Source organism: Aethalodelphis obliquidens, unplaced genomic scaffold, assembly GCF_003676395.1.
Source record: "Aethalodelphis obliquidens isolate GAN/ISIS:26980383/991018 unplaced genomic scaffold, ASM367639v1 scaffold88, whole genome shotgun sequence".
NCBI lineage: Eukaryota > Metazoa > Chordata > Mammalia > Artiodactyla > Delphinidae > Aethalodelphis > Aethalodelphis obliquidens.
This window is the reverse complement of record NW_020838032.1, coordinates 5,451,836-5,473,157: the sequence shown is the minus strand read 5'-3', so window position 1 is coordinate 5,473,157 and position 21,322 is coordinate 5,451,836. Positions and strand designations below refer to the sequence as shown.

General features: G+C 41.9%; 1 protein-coding gene and 1 long non-coding RNA gene across 2 annotated transcripts in view; one reads left to right on the top strand and one right to left on the bottom strand.

Moving 5' to 3' along the window:
• Window positions 1–21,322, bottom strand: part of SLC28A3 (solute carrier family 28 member 3) — a 58,982-nt gene that overhangs the window by 1,597 nt on the left and 36,063 nt on the right. Inside the window, exons 5-17 of the mRNA XM_027094185.1 lie at window positions 20,918–21,107; window positions 19,731–19,875; window positions 18,361–18,474; window positions 17,672–17,749; window positions 14,740–14,820; window positions 13,264–13,344; window positions 10,925–11,050; window positions 9,194–9,324; window positions 7,463–7,631; window positions 6,860–7,057; window positions 1,255–1,336; window positions 503–601; window positions 172–292 (exon numbers count right to left, since the gene is read on the bottom strand). Of these exons, the coding sequence (XP_026949986.1) occupies window positions 172–292; window positions 503–601; window positions 1,255–1,336; window positions 6,860–7,057; window positions 7,463–7,631; window positions 9,194–9,324; window positions 10,925–11,050; window positions 13,264–13,344; window positions 14,740–14,820; window positions 17,672–17,749; window positions 18,361–18,474; window positions 19,731–19,875; window positions 20,918–21,107 (1,615 nt within the window). The remainder of the gene's footprint in view (window positions 1–171; window positions 293–502; window positions 602–1,254; window positions 1,337–6,859; window positions 7,058–7,462; window positions 7,632–9,193; window positions 9,325–10,924; window positions 11,051–13,263; window positions 13,345–14,739; window positions 14,821–17,671; window positions 17,750–18,360; window positions 18,475–19,730; window positions 19,876–20,917; window positions 21,108–21,322) is intronic.
• Window positions 1–21,322, top strand: part of LOC113613466 (uncharacterized) — a 73,579-nt gene that overhangs the window by 30,328 nt on the left and 21,929 nt on the right. The gene's annotated exons all lie outside the window — the stretch shown is intronic.

Sequence of the window (21,322 nt, the reverse complement as noted above, 5' to 3'; positions counted from 1 at the left end):
TTAGTGCTATGGTTTCTAGTCTTAGTTAGTCAAGATGAAAGGTGGTTAGAACTGCCAGACAAGTTCTTATATTAAGAGTTATGAAGTTACAAAAATAAGTGGTTGAGGTCTTTCGGTCTATTTTTATTATTAATGATGGATATAAAGAAGTTATCATCAAGAATACAATACCTGTTCAATAGACTCTGGCAACAAGATACTACATCGGTTGTGTTTCTAACCGAGCTGGAGTTGAAGGCATTCTCCAAAATGTGATGACAGTTGCTGTCCACAGGAGTGCTGGTAAGCATGCCTGGAAGTGGAACAGAGTTCTGTTTGTTTAATTAATGAAGTCACTGAACTCTCCTTCTATTCTTGGCTTCTCCACCATGCTCCACACTTTTCACTTCACAATCTGCTTAATGGCAGCTGTGCCTCTCAGCTCTCTGCAGAGGCACCGTCCCCCCAAAGCTGCCATCCTCTGAGCACAGGGAGACCGGACACAGAGGATGCAATGCAGTACCTGCGATGCAGGCTGTCATGAAGCAGGCGACGGTCCCCGCAATCAGAGCTCTCACTGCTCCTGCGGCGATGTCATGCTTTCTGGAAGGAGCTATGGATGCTGGGAAATGTGGAAGCAAGCATGGCAGATTAATGTTGAGCCTATTGATTAGAATTCCAAATTCCCAGCCTTTGAGAATTGTTCTGGGGCTGGAGTCTCAGGTCCGTTGACTTTTCTTTTTTTAAACTGAGCTGGAGAATTCAAGATTCAAGAGCTTAGTGATGAGCTCCACGTCCAGAGAAGTTTCTCTGGTGTAGGAGAACTCACAGTATGTTCATGAGGGCATGACAAGGCAAATGGGTTTCAAGGAAGGATTCCAAATATCTGCAACTCATCTGTCACCATCTCCTTCTTTGCCCGTGGTGGCATAGAATTAATTAATCACGGCATTTTCCCATTGAATTTCCACTGGCCCTCAGAATCCTTCTCTAGCTGGTCATTATAAATCTATTGGAATTGGCAGACAAAGTGTAATCTATTTGTCATCTTTGAGTGGAGTAACACCTGTACATTTGAGCAAATTTTTCCCGACATTAGCTTGAATAGACATGGGAAAAACTACATTGCAGAGCAGGGATAAAAAATAGACCCAAAAGAATTTATTGCTGTTGCAGGGCTCTTTTTTTCGGACACAAATAATGTTACAGAGCAACATGGAGATTGGAAGAATGTTTATATCATATCTGTTGTTGGAGAATATTCTTTTCACTTACTGAGTCCGCCGATCACTATTCCTAGGGAACCAAAATTGGCAAAGCCACAGAGAGCATAAGTGGCAATTGTCTCAGCACGAATCTAGAAATAAGCATAAACACACAGATGTATACATGATGTGACCCAGCTGAGTATATCTGATATCCTAACTGGGCTTCCTATTCCGACTATAGAATCAATATTGACAAATAAATGTACAGTGTATGGTGTCAAACACCTGTTGCTTCCTGGTCTCTTTTTTCCATCTCCCCTTGAATTTTTTTTTTTTTGGCTGTGAGCGGTCTTCGTTGCTGCCTGTGGGCTTTCTCTAGTTGTAGCAAGTGGGGGCTACTCTTCGTTGTGGTGCGTGGGCTTCTCATTGCGGTGGCTTCTCTTGTCGTGGAACATGGGCTCTAGACGCGCGGACTTCAGTAGTTGCGGCACGCAGGCTCAGCAGTTGTGGTGCACGGGCTTAGTTGCTCTGCGGCATGTGGGATCTTGCTGGACCAGGGATTGAACCCGTGTTCCCTGCATTGGCAGGCAGATTCTTAACCACTGCGCCACCAGGGAAGTCCTCCCCTTGAATTTTCAGGGAGGGAAAGGGGCTGTGTGGATTCAGAGACGCTCCATGAAGTCCTTGGAGTTGGTACTGTTGGCCTCTACAAATGCTATTTTCTGCTCGATGATAACTCTAATATTCAGTATGACCTGACCACTTGCTATATTGTGTCAGGCACAGTACTAGCTGCTGACAATACAAAATTGGTCCCAGAAAATACTCACATTACATTTATTTGACAAAGGACTTATTCAGAATGTATAAAGAACTGTTATAACTCATTAAGAAGACAAGCACCCAATAAAAAACATAAAGAGATTTCACAAAAGATATGCAAATGGCCAAAATAAGCACATGAGATGTTTGACGTCATTAATCACCAGGAAAATGCAAATTAAATTAAAACAATGAGCTCACTACACATCCACTAAAATGGCTAAAAAAGAAGGACAACACCCAGTGTTGGCAAGGATGTTGAGCAATTGGAACTCTTGTACATTGTTGGTGGGAATGTAAACTGACACGGACTGTTTGTAAAATACAAACGTACTTGGCAGTTTCTTATCAAATTAACATAACAGCCTGTATGACCCAGTAATGCCACTCCTAGGAATGTTCACAGGAGAAATAAAAACGTGTGTCTTCAAGAAGACTGTACGTGAATGTTTATAACAGCTTTATTCACAATAGCCCCAAGCTGGAAACAACTCAAATGCCATTCAATTGGTGAATGGATAAATAAGGTGTGGATATGCATTAAAAAAGGATACTACTCTGCAGTAGAAAGGAAAAAACTAATACATGCAACAACATGAATCCTAAGTGAGTCCATTTATATGAAATTCTAGAACAAGCAAAAGTGATCTATAGTAAGAGAAAGATCACTGGTTTCCTGGGACTGGGTTGGGGTGGGATGGGGTGTTGTTGACAACTGGCCATGAGGGAAGTTTTCTAGGTGTGGTGGAAATGTGTGGTATCTTGATTGTTTGTGGTCATGGTTACACAGGTGACAGATTTATCAAAACATACGTACACCAAAAATAGGCCTTTTTTGTATGCAAATTATACTTCAGTGAAAAGGAATTACCTTAGTAAAAACGAAGCTCACAGATACCAGAGGGGCTCCTTTCAGCTGACTGTGGTGTGTGCTTGCCTTTCTTTGTTCCTCAGCTCTGACCAGACCATAGGAATGTTAGGTAGTGGGAGAGTGAATAGTCCTTTCACAGGGCAGTAAGAAGATGGCAGGTGAATTCTTGGAAGCGTGAGCATGACCCTCCTTCTCTATTCCAATAGGCAAGAGGTGCTGCTCAGGCCAGACAATCTTCCTCAGGTTGAGGGGCTGATTATGGGAGGCTTGGAAGATTCAATAGGCTCGGTTGTTCACCAGAGGCACAGCCAATCTGGCAAAGGCACCCACACAACCGAGGCAATAATTTTCTTTTCCAAAATCCTGAGGAAAATCTATGATTTGGTTCAAAGAACAAACCTTTTCTTTTTTCTTTCACTAACTGGATTTTTAAAAGCTCACATTCAAGACTCAAGTGCTCGTGGTTAAGTTTTTTTTCTCATGGTAAGTTTTTTGTTGATTATAAGGCTCCTCTTTTCTTTCATAATTTCTGAGAACTCCTTTGTCGATATTCTCAATCAGTGTGCATATAGTGGGCAGGAAAAAAATATTTCAAGTATTTGAGCAGTCTGCTGTTTCTGGAAAAGCTCATCATCTTTGTCCCCTGCTCTGTCTAGTGCTTTTCATTTAGTTCAGTTGGCTTCAAAAATAGGCAAGCTTGTTAAGAGACCGTGAGGAGGGAGATGGCATAAAGTGCTTGAGATTCCTCTTTCTCCCTCTGGGGATCTGTGGGAAAGGGATACACAGATGTGGCCATGTAGGGTTTTATGATAAGAGGAAAAGGAGGCTGGGATGATTCCACTTTGCCTTTGCCCATAAATGTGCAGGATTATGTGATGGAAAGACAAATACCATATGATATCACTTATATCTAAGTGGAATCTAATCCATCCATAATACATCTTCCAGCTCTCCTTGCACAGGAGCAAAGGTGCCACAAGGACAGTCATTGTAGCATTACTTCTAATAGCAAAAAATTGGTAACTGTGTTCATCAACAAGGGACTGGTTAAAATAAGTTATGATGTGCTCATACTGTGTCACAGGCATTGATATGGCGTGGCATCCAAGATATGTTACCAAGAGCAAAGAGCAACACTAACAACAGTGAGCATAATGTGGAACAGGGAGAGGAGGTGAATGGCAAAGAAATAGGGAGGATGACTTCCTTTTCCCTCCACATCTCTTGTACCTTTTGAATTCTGTACCATGGTATGTTTTATGTGTAAACAAACAAACATGCAAAGTATTATATTTAAGAAGGAGAAAATGATGAAAATGGTGGAGTGATAAAGAGCTCATTCTGGGGACAACGTGCTACATACACATTTCTCTTATTCTTTTAATAGAAGTATAGTTGATTTACAACATTGTGTTAGTTTCTGCTGTACAGCAAAGTGATTCAGTTATATATATATATATATTTATATAAACATATATATATATATATACACACAAACACACACACACACACACATATATATATATATATATATTCTTTTCCATTAGGGTTTATTATAGGGTATTAAATATAGTTCCCTGTGCTATACAGTAGGACCTTGTTGTTTATCAATTTTATATATAGTAGTTTGTATCTGCTAATTCCAAACTCCTAATTTATCCCTTCCCCCTCCTCCTTTCCCCGTTGGTAACCATAAGTTTGTTTTCTGTCTGTGAGTCTGTTTCTATTTCGTAAATAAGTTCATCTGTGTCATATTTTAGATTCCACTTAGATATAAGTGATATCGTATGGTATTTGTCTTTCTCTTTCTGACTTACTTCACTTAGTATGATAATCTCTAGGTCCACCCATGTCACTGCAAATGGCATCATTTCATTCTTTTTTATGGCTGAGTAGTATTACATTATGTATACCGACCATACCTTCTTTATCCATTCATCTGTCGATGGACATTTAGGTTGCATCCATGTCTTGGCTATTGTAAATAGTGCCGCTATGAACACTGGGGTGCATGTATCTTTTCTTATTATAGTTTTGTCCAGATATATGCCCAGGAGTGGGATTGCTGGACCATGTGGAAACCCTATGTTTAGTTTTTTGAGGAACCTCCATACTGTTTTCCATAGTGGCTGCACTAATGTACATTCCCACCAACAGTGTAGGAGGGTTACCTTTTCTACACAGCCTCTCCAGCATTTATTGTTTGTAGACATTTTAATGATGGCCATTCTGACTGGTGTGAGGTGATACCTCATAGTTTTGATTTGCATTTCTCTAATAATTAGTGATGTTGAGCATCTTTCCATGTGCCTGTTGGCCGTCTGCACCTACACATTCTGACCGCTTAGATGGAGGTCATCAGTGGGCATAATGCAATGGATTACACTGGGTTTTTGCCTCATGGACCCAGATCAAATGTTTTAGTCACGTGGTACTTTTTCCAGTAGATGGTGGGACACTCCCACCACTTGTTGGTTGGTAAACAGAAATTGTAGGAACTCATCCCCATTTGGTTGATTGGAAATAACAAATTGGGAAAAACAAAATGTTTTCCCCTTTGTGACTCAACAACAGCAGAAGCCATTGAGCTCATATCTCCAAATATCTTCTGTGGGTCTGCCTCTGGTTGGGCTCACTCCCAACATAAATCAGCTCTACTGTTCTATTTCTGTCCTCTTAATAACCTGTTCACAAACCTGCTTAGCACAACCAGAACTGAAAGCTTCCTTTTAGCAAAACTACGTTCTCCAGGCAACTGCCAGTTGGGGATGGAAAACATTTCACTTAATTTAGCCTATTCTTTACTTTTGGCAGAGAAGCAAGCTAGTTTGTGGTGGCATCCAAACAATGAGGACATTTGGCCAAGCTCCATTGTGTGGTCAGTTGAAGAATGAACATTTGAGACGCAGGAGACCTATTGTCCTAGAGCTCTTGTTCATATCAGATGTGTGGGTCAAAATGCCCTGACCGTAAAATACAAATCAGTACTCTCCTGGAGTTTGCTGTGGTATTTGTGTGACAGGTGGAGGAAAATTTGCATGTTTGGTGTTTGGGTGAGATGGTGGTGGTGGTCAGAGGCGGGCAGTCTCAGTTAGAACCTTGGGCAGCATGCTTTCCCTCCCCGTTCCTTTTAAAGCCAAATACCTGCCCAGGACATTCATTCCAAATGGATTGTTTTAATGAGTCATGGTGGTGGTCGGAAATGTTCACCATTTCCCTAAGAGTTTCCACGTGTGACAATTCTGGAACGTAGAAGTTAGAGACTCAGCTGCAAATATGGCTTAAATAATGGCCTCCTCCAAGTTCCCTCATCCCATTCAAGGCCAAGCAGACATGAGCATCTCCTTGCAGGCTATGGACCCGAAATCCTGACATAATTACAGGGTGCTTGTCTGAAAGGCCCTGAGCTTTTTCTCTTCCCTCATTCACTTGGAGAGTAGTTACTGTGTCTCACTGTTTCTTTCGATGTCCAGGTGCTATGCGGCACTTAGGCAGTTTCTCAGAGTTCAAAAAATTTCTTCAATAGGAAGGAAGAGTCCTTCCTGGTCATTAGACTATGAGCCCCATGAGAGCAAAGGCCTTATCACTCATTCAACACCATGGCCTCCGTACATAGCACAGTGCTCACAGAAGACATTCCATAAATATCTGTTGATTGATTCCAATCCCAGCTCATATGACTCTGGGTTTGTATTGATAGTGCTCAAAGGTAAATGGTCACAGTGGTAAGGATTAGCTGCGTTTCTTTCTGTACACACACACACACGCACGTGCGTGCGCACAGACACTGTGATTAACTCAACACAACTGACAATTATGAGTCACTATGTACATTATGATGTCAGAGATTTTGGGGCCTGTTTCCTTCTGATGTACCCCAAATGCCTGGCATGGTGCCTGACACACAGAGGCACCAGCAGCTATTTGATGAATGTATGTGTGTGACAAAGAAGTATATTGGGGGGAAAAATTTACTCACCGACATATATTGCTGCACACCATCCACAAATTTGGGTCCACTCTCTTGCCTTAAATGGATCAATTCTGAGAGTTTCTGATAAGCCACAAATTCATTGAAGAATGTCTTATAACCTATGAGTTTGGCAACCATAAAGCTGTCTTGCCAGTCCACTCCCATCATGAAGGAAAAGGGCATGAAGATGTAGGAGCATATTACCTACAAAAACCAAAAATGGATACTTTATTAGAGTAGTGATTTGCTTCCGGTTCTTCGGACGCTCATGACCAGATTGTTCCCGCCCCCTCTGTGTGCCTTTTAGGCACAGAGATCCCTGTGCATTCTCTAGCCTGTCTATATCCATTAGGAGTCAAGGTTGAAATTGGGTCATTTGAAGTAACCTGGATTTTGGGGAACGGGGTCAGGACAGAATGGTTCTGTGTTGGGGTAAGGAGGGTGATAGGAGACAGCAAAAGGGGTGTGGGAAGAGTGGGATTCATGATAAGTTTGTACATTGTATAAGAGTGCACTATACACGTTAGGAAAGGCTGTTCACAAACCTATTTTATTTTTAAACAAAGATTGGCAGAAACAAAAAGGAGGAAAAGCATGATAGAATCATACCTCGAAACTCAGTTGTGGGTAGTCAAACATGTTTCCAAACCAGGACAGGGCTGAATTCACAAAAGACAACAGGGCCAGGAAGGCAATCAAATTCGCAGCGATGTTTGCCACCAGGGGAATGGATGAGGATGCTCCCTGTGCTGCGGCTTCTAGGAGATTCTTTGAATCACTTTATCAAAAAATAGCAATTCCAGAATTACCAAGGGATTATCAGTGGATGGACATCACAGGTGTAGAAATGGCATAATCAGAGCTCATTCAAATGGAGAGACAAAGTCTCAGACCCATGTCCTGGCTGAAATACCTGAATTCCATGAAATCATGATGGGGTTTATAATTGTTGAGTGTAGGTGATGGGCATATGAGTGTCTAAATGTTATACTACTCTTTTAATTTGGAGGCGTTTATCATAAAAAATTGGGATAAAAATATTACAGGTTTTAACAATGATATTTAATTAAAAGTAGCTTCCAGAGAATATTTATAAAATATTCACAGTAAAAGAACTAGCAATTCAAGGAAGGCCTGTGTATCCACCACCTCATTTAAGAAATGGAGAGTCACATCAGCTTTGAGCACCCCCTACTTCATCTCATCTTCTTCTCTCTAATATCAGAGGTACTTGGCCCATTGGAATTTGCTTATGATTCCCTTTCTTTTCAATTTTCTTTATCCCTACATAATACATTGTGTCAGTTTACATACTTGCTAACTATATAAGTGAAATCCACATATTCCATATATTTTCTTTGGCAACTTGCTTTTTCACTCATGGTTATGACTCTCTCTACATACAAACAAGGGATGAATCTCAGAAACATATTGGTTGATGAATTCTGTTACTTAATGACATACTTTTGAATACCCTAAATCCCTTAGTTTTTTCCACCCTCTTCTCTTTCTTTTGAACAGGGCAAAAAGTAAATGAACCTAAGAGGGGTTAGAAATACCTATATTGGGACTTTCCTGGTGGTCCAATGGTTAAGAATCCGCCTTCCAATGCAGGGGACGTGGGTTCGATCCCTGGTCGGGGAACTAAGACCCCACATGCCGTGGGACAACTAAGCTTGCGGGCTCTAGAGCCCACGCATCACAACTAGAGAGACTGTGTGCCACAACTGGAGAGCCTGTGTGCCTCAACTACTGAGCCCACACACCACAACTAGAGAGAAGCCGGCCTGCTGTAATGAAGAGCTCTCACATCGTAACTAAGACTGAATGCAGCCAAATAAAGAAAGAAATATTTTAATAAATATATAAATAAATAAATTTTAATAAAAAGGAATACCGATACCACACTCTTCTTCCCTATTATATAAGAAACTTCCAGAAACAGTGATCCTATGGCTTTCTAACAGTCTTAAATCATGGCCCAATGAACCCTATGCTATATTTAAAATTAAATATCTCTTCACCTAAAACTAATATAATATTGAAAATCAACTATACTTCAATCTAAAAAAGTTAATTAAATGAAATATCTACACTGAACAGTCAAGGAAATGTATTGACATTTAGGTATTGATATTTAGAAAAGATCTCCTTGAGTACTGAAACAAGATACTTTGGGTGAAGTCTACATAGTCATGGGAAATTAAATTCACTTTAATTCATTGTGTTCTCTGATAATCAAATTCTTGCTGTACTTTGGACTGGAGCAAACCTCCCCTCCCACCAACCTCCTGCTTGTATAGTCAATAACTAATAACTAGGTGAACATGTCCCACTTACCCATTTTCCATTTTCATGGCATTCTTGAGGGTTATTTTAGGTGTTTCTGTCTCAGGCCAAAAAAGTTTAGAAATAGCCAATGCCGCAGGTGCAGACATAACTGAAGCAGTTAACAAGTGAGAGGACGAAACCTGTGATTTCAGGAGAAAGAAGACCAACTTAGGTTTAGCTTTTCGGTTGTGTTCCGAATGAATGGCTCAAATGCCTTACAAGGCAGGCATTGATTACGTGCCAGAAATCAATGTTTCTTTGGAGGCTTGGAAGAGCCACACGCTGGGTATCACCTTGAGAGGAGGGAGGAAGTTATACCAGTTGACCACATCCTTGGGGAGAAGCACAAAACCACAATCTGAGCATTTCAGAACAGAATTAATTAATCCTGTGTTGTAGAAATTTTCAAGGAAGATAACTCTACCTCTCTGTTGTTCCTCTGAATGTTCATATAGTCCCTAAAGCTATTTCATTACATCATCAGTTTAGATGGTGGGTATCTGGGGTGCAGGCATGGGTACACCCCTCTCCATTTTCCTTTTGCTTTCCTGATGTCCTTTGTGCCCCTACATAATATGTGTTTATCCAGAGTCCCTTTAATCTGTAAGCGATTTGTTTTCCTCTTTGCAGGTCTACTTAAACTCTTCCCCCTTCCCTTCCCACATCCTTATCTTGTTTCTGGATTCTGTTCCCTGTATTTTCAGAATTATAGAATCTGCACCTGCCTCCCCACTCCCATTCCACACAGCACAGTTTTGTAGGTAGAATTCCTACAGCAATCCATCTGGGGAGTCAGTCAAACTGGTATTCCTGAGGTCTCCTTCACCCTTTTTTTCTTCCCTCTTCCTACTGATTCGCTCTGTGAGGCTCAGATGAAGTCCTGGAATGAAACTTGCCTATCTTGTAAGAATTCCTCATCACCTGGACCACACAGCTGCTGTGTTATTCCATTTCTCCACCAGGGGTTGTAAATAAGCCCTGTGCTCAGGGCATGTGCACCAGTTACCATAACGTTCTTCAGCGCCATCCCATAGACCCCCTGCTTTCAAACTGGGCTATACATTGAAACCTGAGGATTGAAAGGGAACACTGATGCCTGGGTCTCGTCCCAAGAGATTCTGTTGAATTACTCTGGGGTAGGGGCCTGGGCATTAGGGCTTTTAAAAGCTCCCAGGTGATTCTAACGTGAAGTAAGTTTTGAGAATCAGTGCTGTAAGCCAGGAGTCAGAAAATGTTTTCTGTAGAGGGTGAATAGTTTTGGCTTTTAGGGCCACAACTACTCAAGTCTGTACCATAAAAGCTGCTTAGATAATGAACAGGATAGCTGGTTTCCAATCAAACTTTAGTTTACTTTAGTTACAAAAAAAGGAAGTGATCTAAATTTGGCCCATGGGCCATAGTTTGCTGACCACTGAACTAGATGGCCTTTAGTGTCAGTAATAGTTTTTTTTTGTTTTTTTTTTTTACTTATTCAAATTTTCAGCCAAATTAACCTCATAATATGATTTCATTCTGCTATGGGTGGATATAGTTCACATTTAGGTGGCAGAGATATGAGAGTGAAACACCAAAGCTCCTTGGGGTCACTCCATTCAAATGCCAAAGAAACTGTGACCAACTAGACAGCAAAAAGAACACTCTTTTGCCCTCCTTATCTGGCAGTAATAGTAAAGGAAAAAGCAGAAATAACAATAGCAAAGGAAGAAGAGGTTTTATAAATTAATCCCCAAACATTCTTACCCCAAAAGAAATGTATGCGCCTAAGACACTTCCAGCAATGGTAGAGAACCCAGCGGTCATGACTGCGTGGAGTTCAGACTTGGTGACGCACGGTAAATATGGTCGGATCAGCAGTGGAGACTCTGTCTGGAAACAAAAAGTGATCAGATTAAACGTTCCCTTACGAGGACATGCTAATTTACTCAAAATTCCATTCTCTACAGCAGTATTTCTAAGAGTGGACTTCAGATCAACTCTATCAGCTTGACTCAGGAACTTGTTTGACATGCAAATTCTCAAATTTACTGAATCAGAAACTCTGGGGCTGGATCCAGCAGTGGTGTTTTAACAAGGCTTCCCGGTGGTTCCGATGCGTACTCATGTTTGAGAACCCACACCATCATTGTCTGGGTCTTTTGGACTCCAGGGCAGTGAGCATACAGAGTCACGTGTGAAGTTTGCAAGGCCAATTCACATAAGGCTCTCACCTAGCCTAGGATTGGACTGTGATGGCTTAGTACTCTTTTCTAAGGTTGGAGCACCATGGGCCAAGTAACTGCCCAGTGGCCTGGCCTTGGGAACTGTGATTCCCAAACCTCTGTGACTTCCTATCTTCCAGCTTCATCTCAACAGACCCTAAACCTCTTTGCTGATACTATAGGGAAACAAGACACAAGTATGAAAAAATACCAGCAATAACATATACCGGTGCCCACAGGCCCATTCCTAATTGAGAATCAGAGACCCCCCTCTTCCCCTTGCATGGAAAGGAATCAATTAGAGTGTAGTTGTAAAGGCTTGAGTCCCATTAAGGAGGGCAGGTGGCCTGCAGCATGGGCTCTCCATAAATAATAGCTGTACTTTTAGCATATTAAGTATCAAATTGAGCACCACAGAAGCATGTGTGCAATTTTACAATTTTCCCCTCATTATTTCTAATTGTGCTATGAGATTGAGTGTGTTGAGCTTCAATTTATGGACCAAATAGAAACTCAGTACATGAGCCCTCTTACCCTGCAGGTAGGAGTAATCAACTCAAGATGGTGCCCTAATTAGTCCTGAGAGATTTTATGGCTATAATTATAACAATTTCAACTCCTGGGCAAAGAAGTATGGGCCCCACTCTAAAGACTTTGCTCCAGGCTAGTAAGCTGGGCTTACCAATCAGAAGGCTCAGCCTGCCTGGAGCAGTTGTATAAGTCTACTGATCTGGAGCCATGTGTTTTTCTGGGTGACTTGATTTTTGCTTCGAGTTCAATTTCTTTGCACAGCCGTGCTAGCAAGTATTCACACTTGGTTTCCTTGGTGTGTGATTCCATTCTGCCTGAAGCCATATATCCTGAATGATGAGGATGATTATTACCATTTCTTACTTATCTACCCCTTGGGAATGCTGCCATTTTAAGGGACAGAACTTGGCAACATACTTCTTTGCTTAAATGGACTTCGGGCAAAAGAGCATCTACCAGGACTTCCCTGGTGGCGCAGTGGATAAGACTCCACACTCCCAATGCAGGGGGCCCAGGCTCGATCCTTGGTCAGGGAACTAGATCCCACATGCGTGCTGCAACTAAGAGTTTGCATGCCACAACTAAGGAGCCCGTGTGTCACAACTAAGGAGCTGGTGAGCCGCAACTAAGGAGGCCTCCTGCAGCAACTAAGACCCGGTGCAACCAAATAAATAAGTAAATAAATAAATATTTTTTTAAAAAAGAGCATTTATCTACGTGATGGATAAGGAAGGTGAAAATACTTTTGCTCATCAGCATTTTTATTCAGGCTCAGCAAAGAGACTGCTCAGATAAGTTGAGAATGAGCTTAAGTATTTATATGGCTGCACGGTGTTGGTGGAAAGCCTTTTTGGTCTCTTTCGTTGCCACAAGCATTATACTACAGAGTGTGAGGCTGTCTGTTACATGTTTGCAGCTTCAAGATAAATGGTGAACTCCATTTGAGTAGATGAGCTGCTAGCCTCTGATGGGTGGGCCAGAAACCTCAACAATTCAGTTAATTCAGAAAGGACTTATTGAGAATCTATACATGAGAAGCCTTATGCTTTGATAAAATGATTCAATCTTTCTTCCTCTCCATAAATTTTCAAGGACCCAAATTCCACACTAGTGCATTGATACTCTTAGAAGGGCTCTCTCTCTCTCTCTCTCTCTCTCTCTCTCTCTCTCACTCTTTCTCTCTCTCTCTCTCTCTCCTTGGAATCTGGACATTTTCAATATTGAGGGTTCATTATCTTGACACCCTTCCCCCTACACTAAAAGAAATAATACCGTCATATTTTTAAATTTCTCTTTCTGGAAAGAGTATCCATTTTAGCAAGTGTTTTGTTTTTTGATATTACAACTTACCTGTCCAACAAATATATTGCCAGAAGCAACTACAGATTCAACAGGAGATGTTCCCATAGTCACTAGCATTACCCATCCAACCTAAAAGGCAAAAAAGGATAAAGTCAGTAAAGAACTATTTGTATACACAGAACTTCAAAGTAGGGATAAAAATCTTTAAACTGGAGGAAAATACTGAGGCCTTCAACAATTGTACTAAACTTGAGTATACCTTATATAGTCCATAGTGCAGGCTGATCAAATCCTATTTGAGCGGTAAGTCTGAGTCATTGTATATACTTTGAACACTATACAATGTCTATTGAAATGTCTATTTCATACAAGTAAAGTTTTTTGAATGTCTATTGTGTACAAGTAATAAGTTGTAATAATTGCTAACAGTCATGGCAGTCTTCACAGCATTCCAGGCACTGTTTTAAGCCATTGTTCTGAGTAATGCATTTAATCCACACAATAAGCCTTTGAGGGAGGTCCTATAATTAGGCCCATTTTACAGAAGAGGAAACCAAGGCACAGAACAGTTTAGCTGTTCTGTCAAAGTTTCCCCAGCTAATAAGTAATGGGATGTAGTTGAGGTTTGGCCTTTTCTACTTAACTCTCAAACAAACATGGTTGATGGTCCCAATTTGTAGTGGTCCTTCCAACCAGGGACTGTGATGCCCACCTCAGAATGGGGACTTCCTGTTGCATCCTCTCTCCTTCCTTCCTGCTTCGATGTGGACACAGGAATGCTGAATGTTTAAACTGACAATTAGAAAACTATGCGCCCTGGTGCTCTTGCTGAAACTTTTAATTCTGCTGGTATTCTGGCTCTCTCTCTCTTTTTGTTTTTTAAAATAAATAAATTTTATTTCTTTACAGGGATCAAGAGGGCTGTGTCTGTGCCCAAGCCCTGTATACACTGCCTTGCTCTCATGTGCATTCAAACTAGCTTACAAATTCCTGAGTGTTGTGATCTAACATAATGTAGGACTGACAGCTGCTGGGGCAGCAGAACTGAGGTTAACTTTTCAGACCTAAAAAAAAAAAATTTGTGTGCTTACAAAAATCCCTCAGGAGAAAAGATCAGCTTCCCCTTCTTGCTTCGATTCTCTAGCAACTCCTAGACCAGGAGGGTCCACTTTCGTTATCACCTGAGGATAAGCAGTGACTGTGTAAGCCTTGGGCAGATAGCCAAGATGAAGGGACAATCAGGTCCCCATCCCTTGGAGTCAATTCTTTGGCTAACGGAATAACTGCTTCATGAAGATGCTCAGTGTGTTGCAAGTCACAGCCCTATTAGAAGTCCTGGAGATAAAATTCCCTCTGTGGACCCATGTAGGATTTTTGGGTTTAAACCTAATAACTTGGGGTGGGTGTGGATCTTGGTACAAAGGGAAAGGTACTTTGGAAAAACCCAGATAAAAGGCATTCAAGAATTTGTCCCTGCGATAATCAGCTCTGCACCGGTCACCCGCTGCCTTCTAGTCCTGGTACCTTTTTAATGATCCACTGCATCAATCCAAGGTAGTACAACATGGACATCACAGTGCTGAAGAAAACCACGATGGGCAGGACCTGGGGGGGGTGGTGGGGAAGAGTGGTCACCGGTTAACATTGGCCCCAGCAGTATTAGTAGCTTTCAGATCAGTCTCCTTTCTGCCTCCTTTTCCCCCTCTGAAATGTCATCAAGATACTGGAAACTCCTCTTGAACTAAACAACGTTTTTAACAGGCAACTTCCCCATCTACAGTCTCTTACTCTAATTTGTTCTGGATAAGCTTGAGTCTATTTCATAGGAAACTTGACTTAAAAAAAAAATCCTGCTATGATGAGCTTTTCTTACTTTAGTTTCTAAGAGAAGGAATGACGTTTTGGGGGGAATTTGTAATAATTAGATCAAGAAACTGAAAGCCACTGGCAGATATTCTTGTTGTTCTGATATTAAACAGACATGGGCTTCACTACTTATTAGCAAAGTAACCTGGGTCACGATTAAGTGTGAGCTACCTCAGATCCTTATTCACAGTAGTGACACAGTAGGTGCTTAAACAATGCCTTGTATAAAGCAAGCATTCGTGGATTTAGCTTTTAGAATAATAACTATTTTACCTATAGATTTTTGAATCACTTTACAAAGATTAAACTCTGGAAACTAGTTTACTTCTGTGTTAACAAAGGTTGTCTTTTTCTAGATCCGATTTTCCTGATGCTCTTTGGATGCCTTCAATGCAGCCTGTGTGTCTACAGGGAACAGTTTCTTCCCTGCATAGACCACACAGAGCTGTGGTCTGGGTCCCTCCCCACCCCTACTCCATTGTTCCCCTTCCCCTCTGTTCCCAGCTAAATGGCCAGGGACAAGCTGCCACCAGAGACACAGAATGGCCAAGGACAATTTGTACAGGATCTAATTTAGAAAAATCTATTAATAATATATATTAAAAGACTTTTTGTGCCATTATTCAGAGCTCGCTCACTTATGTGATTTTATTGGCTTTAATGGGCAGGCAGAGCCTTCCTGAAAGCTTCAGGGAGTTAAAGGGGCTCATCTCCCCAATGTTCCCACAGGAATCTGCTTTGGCAGAAAGGATGGAGACTACTGCCCTGGGGGCAGGGGGTTGGGGGAGGTCTGAAGACACTGGTGCAGTCTGGGCAGCAAGTTCCTCCTTCTCCGTGATATTATTTTTTGTAATTCTGGATTCAATTCATGACAGGAGCATATTTCTATCTCAATTTGTAAACATTTGACCTTTCAGAGATGGCTTAGTTATCTCAGCACCAAAGTATCAAGTCAGCAGTTTAAAAAAAGATTCAGCATAGCAGTTGGCCTAACCGATGCTGAGGTAATTTGGAGGTAAATTTGGAGTCCCCGAGTGAGAAGACAATGGAGAAGTGTAGGAACAATAGCACACCACAAAAAAAGAAATCTGAAGGAAAAGCCAAATGCATGTTTCTGACTAATCGACAAGGATTTGCAGGGACTTCCCAGAGGAAGATGGGCTTCCTGGGGATGGGGGAGGCCTGGGAGAGAATCGATTAGGCCTGAGCATGGGGCCAAGTTGCCAAGTGGCCTTTCGCCTGTAAAATAACATCCCTCCTTTGGTTGGGAGGAGGCCCAGCTTGCAGGCCTGCCGAGGTGAAGGCTGTGCTGAAGGAGAGAGGGGCAATGTTAAGCAAGGGGATGGCTCTGGAAGAACAGAGCTTGATGTGAGTGACCAGCTGTCCCGGTTTGTCTGGGATTAAGGAGTTTCCTGACTGCAGGGCTGTCACTGAGCTTGGACTGGGGAGGCATTAGCAGCCATATGTCTATTCATTGCCAGGGACCTAATGCTCTTTTCCCTGAAATCTCAGATACTATTACCCCGTATGATCTTTTTTAGGAAAATTAATTAATTAATTAATTTTTGGCTGCGTTGGGTCCTGTTGCTGTGCGCGGGCTTTCTCTAGTTGCAGGGAGAGGGCCTACTCTTCGTTGTGGTGTGTGGGCTTCTCATTGCGGTGGCTTCTCTTGTTGCAGAGCACGGGCTCCAGGTGTGTGGGCTTCAGTAGTTGTGGCGCACAGGCTTAGTCGCTCCGCGACATGTGGGATCTTCTCGGACAAGGGCTCGAACCCGTGTCCCCTGCATTGGCAGGCGGATTCTTAACCACTGCGCCACCAGGGAAGTCCCCCCCCCCCCCCACCACATGATCTTTCATAACTATCTCAGCAAATGCTACAAGACCTCCAAAAGTACAGGCATACCTTGTTTTATTGTGCTTTGCTTTATTGCACTTCTTGGAGGTTGTGTTTTTTACAAACTGAACGATTTTGGTAAACCTTGGGTGAGCAAGTCTGTAGGCGCCATTTTTCCAACAGCGTTTGCTCACTTTGTGTCTCTGGGTCACATTTCGGTAAATTCTCACAATATTTCAAACTTCTTCATTATTATTATATTTGTTATGGTGATCAGTGATCTTTGATGTTACTATTGTAATTGTTTTGGCATTTTTTTAGCAGTAAAGTATTTTTTAATTAAGCTGTGTACTTTTTTTAGACATACTGCTATTGCACACTTACTAGACTACAGTAGGGTATAAACATAACTTATATGAGCTGGGAAACCAAAAAATTTTTGACTGGCTTTACCGCGGTATTAATTTTATTGCGGTGGTCTGGAACCGAACCGGCAATATCTCTGAGGTATGCCTGTGTTTCAGTATTCCTGACTTCCTCTACATGTTTCCCTGAATGTTACTGTAAAAAAATTAAATGTTTCAGTCCACTGACTTCAGGTAAAGGAGAAAGCCCAGTGATGGGCTGTGTCCCTATGACATGCCTGGCAGGTATATGCCTGGGTTCTGATCAGTTAGGTTCTATCTGAACATCTACAAAGACTGAGAAGTTACTGAAAAGGGAGTGTCTACATAGAAAAAAAGTGTTTGGCTTTACCTTAAATGCAAAAAAGTGGTCTTCATATTTCTCACCAAAGACAAATGAGGCGCCAGCATTAGTGTACTCCAGGAATGTCTGAGTTAAAGAAAGGAAAAGAGCAGATCATTACAAGCACTAAAGAGGTAGTTACCATCCACAGGACCTACGGCTCTGCAGAGGGTGGGGACTCAGAAAAGTTGTGGGATAGACTTAGAGAGTTAATTTTGTCAACTTTCCCCCTCCAGTGGATGGCCTGGAAGTATATCTTAGAACTATAACTGCATACAGGTTTCCTGGCGTTTCTGACATTCACTCTGACTCTAGGGTGCTAACGAATAAGCTGGGTGTGGTAACTTGCTCCAGAAGCCACAGATGGTACATGGGAGGTACTGGTTGCCACTAGATGCAAAGAAGCCTTTTTCTCTGTTGGGGGAAACGTCTTAGAAGAGTGACACCCCTCAGGCAGGATGAAGGGGTCAAATGGGATTGAGGAGTGATGTAGTGGATGGTATGGGTAAGAGACAACCAGAATATTAATAAACTACACGGATTAACATAAACAAAGTTATTTGTCTAATTCATGCTATGGAATTAAAATTTGGGTCAACTAATGCAGACAAATAAAGCTATTTCTGACATGTCTTGAGGGTTATATTCAAATGTTAAAAGCACTATAAAAGCAAGGCATTCTTTTGAACCAAATTTACCTGAACTTGTTTCCCCAGCCAATCAAAAGCCATAAATCCAGGTTCTGTCCTTAGTATCAAAAGCCCAAGAAGAAACTGTAACCCAACACCCCAAAAGACAGGCCTCCAGTAAACCTATACGGAAATGGGAAGAGATATAGGTTATTAGAAAATGAATGCTGAACTCAGCATAAATGCCCAGAGGATCACTATTTCCTTGGAAGCTTCTCAGATGTGGCCTGTGATCCACCTTCTTTCGGAGGCCAAAGCAGTTGTGAACAGAGAATCCCTCCATAGAATCATACCTAAAAATCTCAGGGTTGTGCTCCCTCTTCATAAACCTGAGATTAAGCCTTCAGTCCCAGCAGTGTATGTAACCATTTTGTCAAGATAAAATCACTTAGACACAAAGAGTAGTCTTAGAAGGGCCATTAAAAGAGGAAGAATCTGGCCTTCCCGGTCATGCTGTAAATGTTAGATACATATAATTATTTCCCCATTTGGAAAATGGAAAGGCTGAACATGACTTCTCTGTGTGTCCAAGGTTTGTTGATTTGACAATTTGTAAGTGAATTAAGTGAAATTCCACCCTGTTGAGGGGCTCTCATTTCACAGTAAAAGGAACCAATTAACTCTAATGCAGACCCAGGGAGTGCAGTGGTAATGGACAATCAAGTGCTTTCATTTTTGGAGTAGAGATGAGTGGCCTGCAAAGAACTATGGGATTGGAGGCACAGAAAATAGCAGAGATGGTCACCCGCACAGGGCAAAGAATTTGGATTGTATCAGGTGGCTTTGGTTTTGATTAATGCTCTTTTCTTGGATCAGCCTTTCAGCCAGTAAAGTCTTCCAGAGTTTGCCATTATGAAGCATATGTGAAAGTTTTGATATCTCAGAATTCTTGCCCATTTATTGGGTTACAGGCTGACAGAACAAGGGTGAGAATTGAATCCTATGTGAACAAAACTGCTTAAGTACAAATTTTTGGAGTAAAATAGCCTCAATGGCAAATACAAATTTGATAACTGCAGAATCCAGTGGTAGAATATTAGATTATTTGTTGGTCTGGGGAAATCTGAATAAAAATGGATGAGTTTTCTTTGTATGTGTGTTTGATGGGGGGGAAGGGGGTACATGAGTAGAAATCGGACTTGACAGGAGAGAGTATCTCACTGGTTGAGCAACTGGAAAATTACTGAGAATGAAAAATGAGAGAGCAACAGTACTATTAACGTTCAGGAAAGGGGCACCTTAGCCACTGAAATATCATAGCAAGGTAAGAAAAATATTGAATAACAGTTCAACTCTCTCATACTCATGATTTTGAGCAATTTACACATGAGGAAAAAAAAGAGGGAAAAAGACCAAGAAATGATCGATTTCGTGCTTACTTTGGTTGGGTGCTTGGAAAATAGAAATGTCAGGGTAATGTACATTATGAGTCCACCGAAGGACACCAGCTGCTGTTGGCCCAATTTGGCGGTGTCAAAGACCAGCCAGAAAATAACTCCCAGGATCAGGCAGCCCCAAATCACCCTAAGGGAACAAAGAAGGAGGCTTTGGCATCATTTGCTGTGCTAACTTTAAAATCTTAAACAGGCTTCAACTAACAAGCAAAAAATATTGAGTAACACACCCTGGCACCAGGAAATTATGCTTCTAGAAATTGCAAGAGACTCTTTTTGGGTGTAGCTATAAAGGCACATAGTCAAAAAATGAAGCAATGTGTCCACAACACTTGGGCCCTTTGGATATATAAAGGGGTCAGAGGGAGAAACGATGCTTGGAGAGGAAGTCCGGTGATTTCTTTGCGAGAGCTGCTGGGCGTCTTCATTTTGGGAGATGGGGGAAGCGTTCCCTTCTTCCCTTCAAGGGAGAGCTTGAAATGTGTCCTCTGCATTGGAGACCTCACCCAAGCCTCAGAGAACTAAGTCAGGCTTTAGCCTGGGTTCTGACTCCTTGGGGAATCTAGTGGGCATACGATAGCACTGAATCAGTGGATGGCAGAGCCAGGGAGGGTTGCTCTGTTGGGATTGTACAACCCTGGTTTATTAGGCAAAGAATGTGTGAACTTTCCTGGTAGATTCCATGTGGGCCATACTGGGGAGAATGGGTTCTGGGTCCTACCCTATAGGGCCACCTGGAGAGAGAGGAGGTCCCACAGAGAGAGAGGCTGAAAGAAAAGCCCTGAATGGTCACTTGCAGGACAGGGGGTCCTATAAGAGAGAGTTGGCTTTACTAATTCACAGACCTTTCCTCCCCAAGAGTCCAGATTCGTGCCCAGAGCAGAAAGCCACCTTTCTAAGTCAGAACCGTCCCAACTTTTGGACAACATTTTATCATTTAGTGGCACTTGAAATTAAGACAGTTTGTAGGGACATTTGAGCACATCTTGCCTTATCTAGTCCTTGATGTCCTGCTTGTAAAATGAAGGCATTTTTTAACAGATTATTCCCTAGGTTGTTTCTAGCTTCAATATCCCATAAATGAGGAAGCAATTTCAGAACAAATCTATGGAACAGTGTTGGAAAACACTAACATCACTCTCAACCTCAGTAAGAGAACTAAGAGCATTTACCACTTCAGCCAGAACCAGTGGCTGTCCAGAAGCCTTTGGCCAGGAGAGAGGAACTGAGCGATCTGAGACTCATATTTGGCCATGAAGTGATCCCAGATCACAAAGAAGATGGCAACCACCGTGATCACGAAAAGAGGAAGGGCTCTGTGAAAGTTCAGCACACAGGCCGCAATCACCAGAGCCAGGTGACCTGTTGGAAGCAATGCAGACAGTGAGCATCACCAAATCAGCTGGAGACCAGCCTCCAGCATTTATCTGGCTCAGCCAAGGGCAGGTTCAATCAGGAAACCATTGAACGCAGGGGTACTCTTGATATAGCTATAGGTGCCTCTGATTATAAGGACTATATTTTGGGTTTTTAAAAACATTTTAAAGTCTCACCAAGAATGCTAGGAGGACAGGGTG